Source organism: Aythya fuligula, chromosome 4, assembly GCF_009819795.1.
Source record: "Aythya fuligula isolate bAytFul2 chromosome 4, bAytFul2.pri, whole genome shotgun sequence".
In the NCBI taxonomy this organism is placed as follows: Eukaryota; Metazoa; Chordata; class Aves; order Anseriformes; family Anatidae; genus Aythya; species Aythya fuligula.
In genome coordinates this window covers 11,129,486-11,143,580 of record NC_045562.1, presented here as the reverse complement: position 1 = coordinate 11,143,580, position 14,095 = coordinate 11,129,486, and the positions used below count along the sequence as shown (strand labels likewise).

The following is a 14,095-nucleotide window of genomic DNA, read 5'->3' as shown; positions in this document are numbered from 1 at the left end:
TTTGGAAAAGGACCAAGAACACATATATTACACTTAAGATTTCCTTGGAGTGAATACAAGAAAGAAAACTAGGAAGAAAGACAGAAATAGGGAAGGAACTATGATAGGTAGGTAGCCTCCTTCAGCAATCCTGGGTAAACTTACTGGATGGGACTTATATTTCTAGTATGTTTCTACTCCCGAAATGTTTCAGTTATTCCTGAGCTATATCTGTACAAACTACTGCATATCTTTTATAATTAAACTAGTTTGAAGTCCTATTTCTTTATTAAGAACATCTGGACCAAGTTAAAACTAAACTGAATCCCACTGGTGCCAATGAGCTTTGAGTAAGATACCTAATAGTTGGATGGAAAACTGTAGCTAAACGCCTTTTGTTTTGATGAAAGAATTTTCAATGCAAAAATACTTACTGAAAAGTTACTGAAATATTCTACTGAAATATTCTTGGGTTAATGCTGTGTTCTGCTACAGCCATCAAAGAACAAATGTACTGTTACATTTATCAAAAGTAGTCTGAAACAGTGTACAAGTTACTGTTTTTTCTTCCACATTATTAATATTTTAAATATAATTGTTAAATTCTTGTTTAAATGTAAACTTGTTTGCATAGCCATAGTATTTCACCATGTCAAAGTTAGAAAAGTATGGAAACTGGGGCTGAAGCATGTCTTGAACAGGAAAACTGGAAAAATGACACCTGAGAGATGGGCAAATGGTAATTTCAGTATACCCTGACCTTCTCTCAGATACCGTTGGTCCATTTCTCTCTACTCTTCTTCCAACTAAGAAAATTCCAACTTCCCTTTGGGTTTCTGCATCTTAGGTATTGGTCTATTAAAATAACAGCGATGGAGGTCAGAATAGATACACTTGAGTGCTGTAACAAAAAGAGCGTGTAAAGACTCTGGATGGAGATGCGCTCAAAGTTACTTTATACTGAGCTTTGCTTACAGGTTCTGCTCAAGGAAGCAGATGCTGCTGAGTGCTGCCTCCACAGTGGCTGATCAGCCTGCGTTGATGCAGGGGTGTGTTGTAGTTGTTAATGCAACCACCACAGAGGGAGAGACGCTGAGGTATACAAAATGGTTAGATAAATTGGAAGGAAAAAAACACCACCATGTTATTTCCTGATCCATTTTAAAGGCAGAATGGGGCTAGAAGTCAAGTGGGAAGCAGACACAGAAGTAGGAAATATGTCTCAGGGCTTATAAAGGGGCTATTACAAACTAAATAAGAAGGTTTTGCTGCAGAGCTTCTGCCCTTGCTAAATGATTTACCTTCTGGAACAAATAAATATGTCACCATAAATAGACAACAAACCTTTCATTGGAACGTTGATGGAAATGTTCGTTTCTTTATGTAACAATGCCTTAAAACTATTCTCTTTGAATGCTGGTTTAGGGCTTCATCTCTCTCTTTTATTTTCTCAGTCCCTCTTTAATTATTTTTCTTTTTTTTTTTTTTTTTTTTTTTTTTTTAATTTAATTGCCTTGCTCTTCAAAGAGTGTAGTAGCAGTAGTGAGGGGGAGAGCAGGGAGAGGGTCAAAAGGTATTCAGCTTAAGAAATTACAGATGTTACCAATTGTCATATCAACAAAGGAGTTGCAAGGAGTGATGAAACTCCTAGCTAGGAGGCATAGGAGTGGAATACATTGGCATGTCTCAGAGCAGTACTGCTGAACTGTGGCATTAAGCAGATCCTTCTAGGGACCTTCTATTATGTTTTATATCTATATATTTACAGAAAATATTACTGTGAAGACAGAAGTTGGAACTTTACCAATGCTCCTCTGCTTGGATGTGCTTTTATGCATTCATGAGTTTGTTTATACCTCTTTTGCCTCTGGGGAGTGATTCCTTGCAAGCAAATGTTCCTCCTCAGTGGTGGATAACAAGAAGGAAGCCACTAAACTGGCAGAGTTGACACATCTAGCAGATAGAGAAGCTCACCGTGGCAAGTGTTCATTCCTGTGGTGGTGGGTAGCAGCTGCTTTGTTTGTTCCCAGTTTTGTGAATTGTTCTTTTATAAAGAACAAGCAAACTCCTGAGGAAAGAGTGTTTGTTTGTTTGTTTGTTTAGTTAATTCTGAGAAAAATAAGTATCAGAATAAAACTTTATCACTTTTATCTTGTCTACTGTTGTTGGCACAGTCAGAGAGGCTTAGGAAAGGGGAGACAAGGGGGTTACAGCTGCATGGGGAAGACATCGGGTGGATAAGCAGAGATGTCGCTGTAAGGAGCAGGGTACACACCAGCCTCGCAGGACATGGAAGAACTTCCCAGTCAAGGACAAGAACAGATAGATGGGGCATGATTTTTCTCTGCTCTGAAGGTTACTGGAAGCAAGGGCCTTCCTGAAAGGCAATTTTATACAGGAGGAGACTTGTACACAACATTTTATTTTTAGTCCATCTTACTCAGTGGAGTTTCTTCAGCTTAGAAGACAAGGCCTGTGAATCACTACATTTCTGCAGTAACTGCAAGGAAATTGCAGGCAATCTCACAAGACTTCTGATGATGCATGATGATGCACAAGGAGTAGGAGATACTGAACTACCTTGAAATCATGCTCATTGCTATTGTTATGGTTCCTCAAAGGATGTTTAGCATTAATATCAATATGGGTTCAGTTGGTCAACTGTAATATGAACAATATTTCCAACTTAAACAAAAAACCTTTGTGCTACTTGCTTTCTACGTTTAACCAGTACTGGCATGAAAAACTTTTAGATACTGCTTAAAAATTGCAGGGATTGTTCTGGACCTTTTCACTGGAATGCTTTTATTAAGTAATAAAACAATAGAACAAGATATGTTTTACCTTCTCTGAGTTGTTTAATACATCATTTTGGTGAACCTTGAGTGCCTAATAACATCTAAATTTAAAAATGGAATTTCAAAATAGAAGAAAAAGCTCTTAATTTGTTTAGACACCATTTCATTAATTTTTTTCTGATCTTACCTTGCTATAATCCTTGATTCTCCTTTTGGAAGACAGCTTGTAAAAACAGTTGGACTAGAGATGGTTAAGTCATGTCTCTTGGAATATATGAAAAAGAAAAGAAAACAAATTTTCGTAGTGTCTTGTTGCTATTTTGAAAGATACTTAGCTGCTAACAGATCTGCATAAGCCCTAAATGAGATTTGTAGTCTTTGGTATTTCATTTGCTCCAACAGTGATTCAAAAGTTATTTAATTTTGCGGTTATCTATAACATTGAGCAATAGGTGTTCTCCCACTTTCATTTAATAGAAAAGACAGTTTTTTTGTTTTGTTTTGTTTTGTTTTGTTTTGTTTTAATTATTTTATTTTTAATATCAGAAAACTGGTTTTACTTTGGGTTTTTGTTCTGTGTTAACATAAATGCAGACTAGATAAGTATGTATCTACGCAGGTATCAGATACCATAACCTGATACAATGCATCTGCATACTGCATTTTCATTAGTATGCTTTTGTTTTCTATGGTAAGAAATGATTTGATTATTGAATATCTACGTTTTGTCACCTTGAGGAAAAGAAATAGTTACTATGAAGAAGGTTGGCTAGCAGATCTCTGAGTTAAATTTTGAATGTTAAGATAAAGGGATTAAGATGTTCTGTGCTTGATGTGACTGTAGTCACATGTGATGGGTGTTTTCCTTTGTATGGAAGTTTCTCCACTTGATAATTCTCACTTTCTGTGCTCGGCATTTATAAATGCAATAACAGCATTAACAATGGGTTCTGCATCTCAGAAGAGGTATTCTCATGCTAGCAGTAAGCTAGGGAAAGAAAGCAAAAACAGTTATTATGTTGCCTGTGCACTGTTTCTGAAATAGTGGAAAACAGAATTTAAAGAAATCATTACTTGAGAGTTGAATAAGTGTAAGCTTTGAGTGTGAATAAGAATTGACATCTCTTATGGAGGGAAAAATACTTGAAAGAATTAGAAGGAACATAAAAAAAAATACTGTTAGAAGTGAGGTCAGGAAGGGCTTTTACTAGTCTGAGGTATACTACTCTTATATTTCTCTGCTTTCTTTACAGCAGATTTCTATAGCAATCTCTAGCCCCCCAAACAGGTTGATTCATGGCTTCTTGCATGCTGAAATCCAGTGTCCCTTGGTTTAAATTTGAGTGGGCAGCATAAGGGATGTCTGGGGTGCCAACATATTAAAGGGGGGGGGGGGTGTCTACTGATTTTTTTCTCTGGGGAATAGGCTACGGATCATGCCTGTTGTAGATTTGTAGATTTTCAAACAAAATACTATCTGGAGAATATGTGTATTTTTGATTAGACATTGGAACTGTGGAGAAGATTATGAATGTCATGATATTATCATGTCAGAAGAAATGCTTACCTGACTGTATGTGATACTACTAACTCTATTTTCATCTGTTGAGCATAACATCTTTAAATTGGTAGAGACTAGAGAAAACAATCGCCTCCTCTCTTTGTTTTCCATAATTGCCTGTGGTGAGCATAGGAATGGAGAACAATAAATAGGTGAACTGTCCTGGTGTGGGTTGCCTGCAGCCATGCTACCACTTTGTTCCTCTCTGAGTGGTGAGAGCAGAGGCTGTCTTCAGCCAGGGCTCCCTGTATGGAGCTGTCTACGTTTGTGGGTCACCTACTTAGAGACCGATTGTTGTCTTGTGGATGGCTACAAGTAATGATTGTCCGAACAGGCCTTTATTGAGGCCAAACTGAATGCCATTTCGTGACCACAAATGAAACCTGAACAGTGATACTGATGGAATATAAGCTCACAGAGTAAAGATGTCTACCTGAGGCACAATCACTTACTTTACCTTCCAAGAAGCAAATCCTGGAGAGAAAAGTGTAGTGCAAAGAAACTAAACTTGAGTTTCTTTTAATTTTAGACACCCAACCCCATTTAAAAATAATAAACAAATTCCGAAGATTGAATTATATAAGCCTCCCTTACCTGTCTGTGTTTGAAACTTAGCAAACAAAATGAATTACAAAGAGGGAATAGGGACCTAAGCAGCTACACCTTACAGTCAGGCTTTCTTCTCTGTCATTGTAATTCTATACTACCCATATGAATACTTAAAATTCATGAATTGATTGCTCATGTCTGAATTGGCTGTTTATTCTGAACTTGTATCTCTTTATGTCTTGGATAAATAGAATAGTAAATCTCTGTTCCGATAATATTGGCAGACAATGCCAAAATGTAATGAAAAACAGATAGTGATAATTGTATATTGTGCTAAAAATAACATTTATGCTTCACAAAAAGTTATGTTTAAACTTGGGAAAATGCAAAAGGTATCATTGAACAGTTTAAAAAAAATAGTAATACAGACAGCATTACTTTTTTTTTTTTTTTTTTTTTTTTTTTTTTCAGTTAAATGTTCAAGATCCTGTAAAACAGGGAATGGTGACAAATACATGTCCTACTTACATAACAAATACATGGCCTACTTGGATGGTTATTACATACATTTTCTCACTAGTCCAATGTTAATAGAAAAACTTCCTGTAGCAACTTAAACATATTTTCCAGGTCTGACTCTTCATTCTGTTGTGTAGAAGAGTTTGGTTAACCCATTTGTCTAAATGCTTATTTTTCTTTTGTTGTTTGTTTTTAATTTAATATGTATTAGGATGTTTTGAATAACTTGGGTTCCTGTGAGTTGGATGAAGATGACCTAATGCTTGACTTGGAGTTTGTAGAAGAACAACAACACCATCGTTCCGGTAAGACAGATAAATACTGACTATCTTCAAGGAGACTATTAATCTAGAAATATGATGAAAATGAGTTCAGTACAATTACTTGGAAATAGCGAAGAGTCATTTTCTTAGAAGGGAAGAGCAGTATGCATTTCTTAGTACGATTTCTAAATGCTTGTGCTGTTTGCTAGGAAGACGCTCTCACATACTGCATTCGGTCTTCATATGGGTGGGTTATCAAAGGGAAGACATTTTTATAGATACAGAATTCCATCTGCACAGCACCAAGAGCTGACCCATTTGATTTTCTAGATATTTAGAATGACTTCTTCCACCAGGCAGTTACCATTCTGAAGTAACTGCAACCTGATTTTGTGTGTGCTAGAATAAGATGCTTCAAATAAACAAGACTTCCTTGTCTTCAGGCATGAGTTCAACTCGAATCTTTCACTCATGGTTGGTATGTACTCATGGCTGGTTAAGGCACTGTTGCACTGCATTGATTAATCACAATAGCCAAGGTGAACTGACAGTGTATTCAGAATAATTTTACAATAGGATTACCCAAGCCATGACACCTGCAGTGGGGAATCCTGCGTTCCTTTTCCCAAAAACAGTAGAAGTCCTGCTTGCTCCAAAGGACTCAAGAGAAGTGTAAAGTGTGCGAAATTTATACTTAATCAGAGGTAGAGGTCTGAATTTGTACTCTGTTATGACTTGATATATATTTTTGATACTCTAATAATCACAAGGATGCTTATAAGTAGGAATATCTCTGACTATCTCTTTCACATGCTTTTTTCTGACCCTTTACTACTTCATCCACACATGGATATACCGACACTGCCCATTCATAAAGACTCATGTGGATGTGGGTTTATGACAGATGTCCCTGCAGGTGTGTATTATTTTAAGTTCTGCTCCCTCCTTTGATGCAAATTTACGCAGCAAATGAGTACAGAGAAACCATTGCTGCTTGAATTACGCTCCTGTTTCCATTGTTCTCTGTATGATAATTCTTGAAGTTTGTATTTAACCATTGTGTTATACCATTTTAAACCTGTTTGCACACCTACCTTTAGAAAAAAAACATGAGCTCCATTGCATTTGGTAGAAAGCAAAGTTGCTATGGAGGGCTATAACAGCAATGTGTATGATCATAGTTTCCTAAATCGTCAAGAGCTAGGAAGCTGGAGGGTACAATAAATTAACTGCACAGAAAGGTCCTTTTAAACCAATAATGAATAACACTGCTAAGTGGTTGCAGAAAGTCAACTCATGGGTGAAAAAACATGGGTCAAAAATTTCCAGAGACCAGCCTTGCTTTTTATAAGAAATTGTATTGTTTAGACTTGCTTATTCCCTGGGCCTGTTGGAAACAAATTAACTGGCAGAATCATTTTCCATAAATAAAATTTCCTAACATGTTGTGCTTTGCCTCATGTGTGTTTTCCTCCTTTTTTTTTTTTTTTTTTTTTTTTTTTTTGTTTTTTTAAAGGACTGAATTAATGGTGACGGAAAAGTTATGCCCAGTGTATTATTAAAAAGACTTGTAGCAGGTTCTGGAAAAGCTAGGATTATAATGCCTATTTTACATTCTCTTTGTGGAAAAGTAATTAAGATGGAGATGTGATATGACACACAATCTTTCTACTCTTGGCTCATTATCCGGAGCAAATGAGATGCCTTTAAAATGGAAAGATCTACATAGGCCTTTGAAAAATGGTAGCCATTTCTGTTCTGAGCAGTGATGTAGAGACATGTTTGTTGCAGTATATACGTCATCTTTAAACACAAAGGTGTTTCTCTTAATAGCATTTGCTTGGTGATTTGTCTGTCTGGTGGTGGTGCTAGCTGCAGAAAATTTAGGATTGGCCTAGTTATCACTTGTTTTATTCAATAGTTCAGTTAGAAGAAAGAATTGGAAGAAGAGATCAACAGTATAAGGTGAATGAATTTCACCAGATAAAGAAGATGTCTTTGTTTATACTGGGTTAGGATCTGGCACAAGATAGTTATATGTGTTTGCTTAAAAGTCATTGTCTTAAGTCTTTTCTCATTGTAATATGGATTGATTTTCAGAGACTTTTATCAGCTTACTACTGAAGTACTTAAGGTCCTGAAGTTAGATGCTGCCATCTAAACATTTTTGACAGGTTGCTGTTCTGGCTGCTATCTTAAGCTTTGGCCTACTTCCAGGATAAAATCTTTTCAGCCAGAATTCCCGTTAGTAATACCATATCAGACTTTTGTTTGTTTGTTTTGGCCTTGTTTGTTTGTTTGTTTTATCCCAGTAGCCATTGATACGTAAATAGCATTCTTTTTCAATTCAAATACATTATAATATATTTTCAAGACTTTTTTTTTTTTTTTTAGAAGATAGCAGATAAAATATATATTTTCTGAAAGATCTTTAATCTTGCCCTTTTCATAGAATCACAGGGAGACATGATACACAGATACCATGCTGAAGATAAACCAGTATTTGATTTTTTTTTTTTTATTCTAATAGGATTTATTTAATGCAAGGGGTTATTTTAATTCTTTCAGCATGTAACTCTTCTGAAAACCAGAGTAAATAATTTTCCATGTATTTGTGAGTAGTTGATTTGTTGGGCTTTTTGTAAAAGCTTCTTTAAGGCAATGGCTTGCTTATGGCCTTTGCCAAAAGTCATTGAAGACAATCCCAGCCATGAAGATTTGTGAACCTCTTTTTTCCTGTTGGTATGTACATCATACATAGGCTTTATCCCTGCACTGCATAAGCTTTATGTATTTAAACAGTTTTGTAGCAATATTTATTTATATTCATAACAAGTTCCCTAAGTTGCTCTGTATGTGTGACATTCACGTGTATTGTACTGTAGGTGTAGTCAGCTGGAAGTTAATGCAAGTGCTTTTAGATCTGTTATCAAAATGAGAGTGTTGATTAGTATAAAAATATGACATGAAAATAGAGAAATATGTGCTGCTTTTTGCATGAAAATCTTCACGTTGTCTTCAGGAAATCAAACTTACCAACACTAACGTGATTGTACTGCAAAAATATCCTATTATGTTCTACATGATAATTCTGATAATAACATTTATTAGGTTAGAGCCATCAGTCCTACAGCCATCTTACAATTTACTTGTGCCCCAACACTGCACTTTGTCTCCTTATAAGAAAATCTGTGGGGAATTACTATAATGGGAAATGTTCCAAGAGAAGCTCTGCTTGGTAATTTAATAAATATGTTGAAATATGAAGAGGTGTAATTGGAAAAGAATTCAGTTCTGTTCTTACTGAGGGATAACTAATGAATCGGGCAAGTTCCTATTCTTCAAGAGCCTAAAAAAAATCTCAAAAATGACAAATTACATGGTTATAAGCGCTAGCATGACATCTTGACTTGAATATCCAAAAAATGTTCCTTGGTTAGGAGGCTATATGCAGCAGGCTCTAACATTGAAGCATAGCAATCCTCAATTGAAATGCCACACTTAGTGTAAATACAGTTGATGAGCTGGTTAATGGTGAATTGAGAAAGTCTCTTAACTGTCATTAGGAGCCCCAGAGTTTTAAAAATATATTAGTTAAAATCAGATTTGCAATGATTTCTGTTGTTTATCTGCTGTGGTTGAAAGGAATAGTATTTGTTAGGGTGTATAGTAGTATAGGCTGAGGATACGTCTTTCTGATTTTTCTACCAAAGTTGACAGTAAGTTGAGAATTTAATGAAACAATTATGATGTGTTGATCTCCTTTAATTTTGGTGACTGATTTTGAATAGAAAAATGAAACTCTGCTGGAAGATTTTCTGGGAGAAATGTGTATTAAGGAGTGAATTTTAAAACAGGAACTAGAAGCCAGTTGACAGGCAAGGGAACATTGCTCCAAAAAGTAGAACTGTGTATTAATTAGTGTAATTAGTAGTTAATTAATGTGTAATAATGTAGAATTAGAAAGGTAGAAATGTAGAGGCCAAGATCTTTTGCCGCTTCTTTTGTTTGCTTTCAATTATTTATTTATTTTTTTATTACTCCAATTAAATTTGTGCTTGTGTTCTTGTTCTGTTCTCTGGTTGCCCTCCAGCAGCAGCCTCATGAAATGGAGTTCCTTCAGAAAGGTGCTGTGAACTGTGATGACTACTAGAAATTGCAAACTATCCCTAGCTTTTTATCTAACCATATGATTGAAGATAAGGAGATCCCTGCAAACCTAGTGTAGATGTTCCTACATTGAATGGAGAATTCTGTGCTCTGCGAGTCTAAGCATGGCTTTACAAGTCTGGAATCCTTAATTTCTGACCTTTCCTTTAGTGAGTTTAGTGTAGTAATTTCCTTCTTTTCCTTTTGTTTTTAAGACTATATTGCTGAGAAAGATAATGTAAAATAGAGACTTTTTATTATCCCACCTAACACAATTGCTTTCAAATCTAATAAAATAATATTTATGTATACTTAGTGAGTGGAGAGCATTACTGCATACAAATGCAGAATATTAATCAACTTGATTTGCTGAGATTTTTCCATACAGTTCTCTATCTAGAGTGTTTAAAGCTAAGCATAATATGACATACATGATGAGCCTTGAGGGGGGCTTTTTATTACTCTAAGTAAATTAGACTTTTAAAATATGCTACAGTGTTGATTTCCTGTTGTAAACTAATGAAGTTAGCAGTTTCTATAGCAGGAAACCATGACCTGTTTATAGAAAGTGACAGCATTAATTTAACCTTACTTATTTTCGTTTTCCCTGGTGAAACATAACTTACAAGTATTGATTACTCAAATATATAATGAAGACCTTTATTTTCAGTGATATAAGCAGTGGAGAATTTATGAAAGCAATACACATTCACGCGGATGAGTTGTGTGCTTATGTTGTGCGTAGCCTATTGAAAAAAAAAATATTTGGTGTTATCTGTTTAGCTGTGTTGTTCAAATATGACTGCAGTAAATAGTAGCCTTTTCTAAGAATTCACAAATGCATAGTTATGCAGGGTCTTGTGTAATTTCTTAACTATTTGCCATAGGTGTCAGAAAACTGGCCCTGCTACATCTTTAGACAAAGATATATGTGCACACCTGGGATTTGCAGTGAGCAGCCCAGCTGAAGTTGTTGGGAGCCCTCACAGTACTGGGTGTTAAGCACACACATGCCACATCTCCACATAGGGCTCCGAAGTATGCAATGGCTGTTCAAAAATGCAATATTGATTAGCTGTGTACCCAGGTTGGCCTGCTGCATCTATCATGTTGCTACTTGAATGCTTGCTGAATAGATTTGAATAATGTAGTTTGGTACAAGTTTCGGAAGAGATTTGTCTTCAGTCAGAGCTTTAGCCATTTTGGATTTAATACCTCAGCCTCATCTATAAAGCAATGATCCAACATACATGAAAACATGACTTGACAAATAATGTCTGAAATGGTGGCAGTGACAGAGATGTGCCTTATATACATCTATATCTCTCTCTATATATAGATATTATTAGTTGGTATTCAGAAAGAAGGGCCTACTCTTGGTGTAGTTTTGTATTAATATAAATGTAAAGAATGAGCTTGTGAAGTTCTGATGTAGCAATCTCTCTTACAATGTAACGTGTTCCTGTAGATCCAATAAAGCATAAAAAAAATTATTACATAGATACTCTTTGTGTCTAAAATGTAATGCTGCAGGACAATGCTGTTTATCACTAGAATTGTTGAGTAGGAAGAATCACATATCAGTGAGATGATTAGAACCAACGGGCTCTACCTTTGATACATATTCTTATTAGATGATCTTTATTTGATGCATGCTAGTGAGGTCCAAACCATAGAGGGCTGGGTTGGAGTACTCCATCACAACACAAATAGTTAGTGTTCATAGTAACATTGTGTACATAGAAAACAATTATATACATATATCAATTTTTATATATAGTTATAGTTATGAATTTGGCAGATTCAGTTTTGCAGACTTCTGAGGATAAGGTAGAAACAGCATATTGGTTTTTGAAATGAATGCACAACATAAACATATTTATTTTAAATGTCAAATTGCTGTCACCATACCAGATCATGATCTATTAGTAACATAATTATGTTATTTATTAGCAATGTCTCCAACAAAAATGCAATTTGCTTGTTTTTGTGGAAATTAAAAAACATAAAAGGAATTTTTATGGTTTTTCTTTTATATCCAGATAGCGTGCAGGCCAATTGCCATCAGTACTCTGCCAAACCTAAGAGCTGATGTAATGACAGAGTGATATGAGGTAGTTGCTGAGTTACTCTAAATGTGATGAACAACCTGTATGAAAATTCTGTGGCTGGTTTGGAGCTACTACTATGTCAATTAAATTAATTAATTAATTAAATTATTTTTATTAATTCTAATGGAGGATAGGATTGCTCATCGGAACTTTAAGTTCAGATTGTTCCCTTTGGTTTTATCTGTTTGTTTGATTATTTGTTTGTTTGTTTTTGACCACGAGTGGAGGAAATGCAGATGATATTAAAAAGTACAGAAAAATTCAATGCAGGTAGTAGGTCATTAGCATAGATAGTTACAAACTGTATACTATAAATGTGCTTCATAGTGAATGTGAAGTATCTTCTAAATATAATAAAGGAATAGAAAAATATGCTGTTCATCTTGTCTACAAAATGCCAACTGCCTGTTCCTTGGCTACTGTGCATCAGCTCTGATTCACTGAAACCAACAGCAATAGCTAAGTGTTTTGCTTTGAACGTGGCAGGTTACAGTGTGCCTTTGAGGCCAGTCCTCAGCCAAGTGAAGGATCAGAAGCCTGAAGTCATCACTGTTTGCTATGAAGGAGTGTGGGCTCTGGCACTGCCTCAGCTGCTGTCTAATTAGCTGCTGTCTTACTGGTGCTTGACACCAACACAGAATCTCAAAAGGGGCAAATAACACTTGTTGGATGTTTTTCCAAAGATTGATAGTGAAGCAGATGTACTGCTCCCAATGAGAAGTTACTGTCTCTGAGTGTCTGACAAAGAGCTTTTGTGTAATCCATTCTTGTTCTTTTAAGGAAAATAAATTTTGCAGTGTTTTAAATCTGTGTTTTAAATATAGAATAGGAAATGTTCTTTCTCTCTCTCTTTCCCTCTCTCTCAATATTCATGGATATACCACTGGCAACAAATTATCTCTCAATGTATAAAAACAGTGACGTATTTTGATTTTTAATCAGAATTGGGTACCCAACACCTTGAGATCTTTTGAAAGCTTCATCATTCTCTAATGACACCCTTTAGAGATGTATACATTGCATAGGTTAAACTAGGACACCATCATTTCCATTTTCTGCTTGCAATTCCTGTGTGTAATCATATTGTAGTTTATATTTACAGGTTTTGAACAAAATAAAAATGGTGAGAGTAAATTAACAAAGACCTCTGCATCTGATAAATTTAGGTTCTTGGGTTATTTAACTTAGTAGCACTTTCCATTGTCATGAGAGATTTTAGACAAGATGGTAATAAAAAGATAATCAGTACTAATAATGAACATGACAAAAACTAATAGGTGACTTCACTTCCTTCATTATATCATTATAAAGATAGCCTAATTAAAAGGATAAGTTCTTGTTAGTTTTTAATTTTGCAAGGGAAGAATGCCCTGAATAGAAGCATGCTATTTGTCCAGGAAACTTGTGAAGGGAGCATAGCATGAGTCAGGACTTCAATCTGCTGGATGACACATGTAACATCGAATGTTCAGCTTTCAGCATGGCTTACATGTATGTAGTGGAGAGTTTCATCCTGCTATTTGAGAAAGGACTGCAACTAGTTTCTCCATAGCTAGATGAGTTAGAGGGATTTTTGTATTTTTGGAACAACCTTTTCTACAAAGCTGTCTATACATTTTGCCCTGAAGCATTGTTTAATAAATCTGACACAATAATGGAGTAACTTCAGGTATCCAGGGAAATGAAACAAAAATTGTCTTCTAAACTTCTTTAACTGTGATCTATAGCTTCTGAAGGAGCACCAGGCACATAGGAAATGTATTTTATGGGCTTTACAATGAAAGAGTAGGTAGTATTATCAAATTAGAAGGGCATATTTGTGTTAGTTAAAAATAACCATTACATGCTTGTGGCTAATGGTGTTATTAGAAGTCCTAAAGCTTAACTTATTGACAGTAAGGAGAGGAAGAAAAAAGCGCTAGAGAAGTTAGTACTAAATTAGAATGCAACTATAGATAGAAATCATAGACTAAGGTAAAGTTAATCTACCATCATCCCGGAGCACCCTCATCCGTGTTCTGGAAAAAAGTGCTGAATTGAGAGTCCTGTTTCTGTTCCGTTATTTATGTAAATGAATGAAGTCATTCAATTTTAATTGAGGAAAAAAATCACAGCATAAAAGTACTGTCCATTTAACATTATCCTAAAACTCTTTCAGTGTGTTTC

General features: G+C 35.4%; 1 protein-coding gene across 1 annotated transcript in view; it reads left to right on the top strand.

Moving 5' to 3' along the window:
* The window catches only part of CCSER1 (coiled-coil serine rich protein 1), a 648,644-nt gene that overhangs the window by 123,713 nt on the left and 510,836 nt on the right, over nucleotides 1–14,095 (top strand). Inside the window, exon 4 of the mRNA XM_032187512.1 lies at nucleotides 5,618–5,711. Coding sequence (XP_032043403.1) covers nucleotides 5,618–5,711 — 94 coding nt within the window. The remainder of the gene's footprint in view (nucleotides 1–5,617; nucleotides 5,712–14,095) is intronic.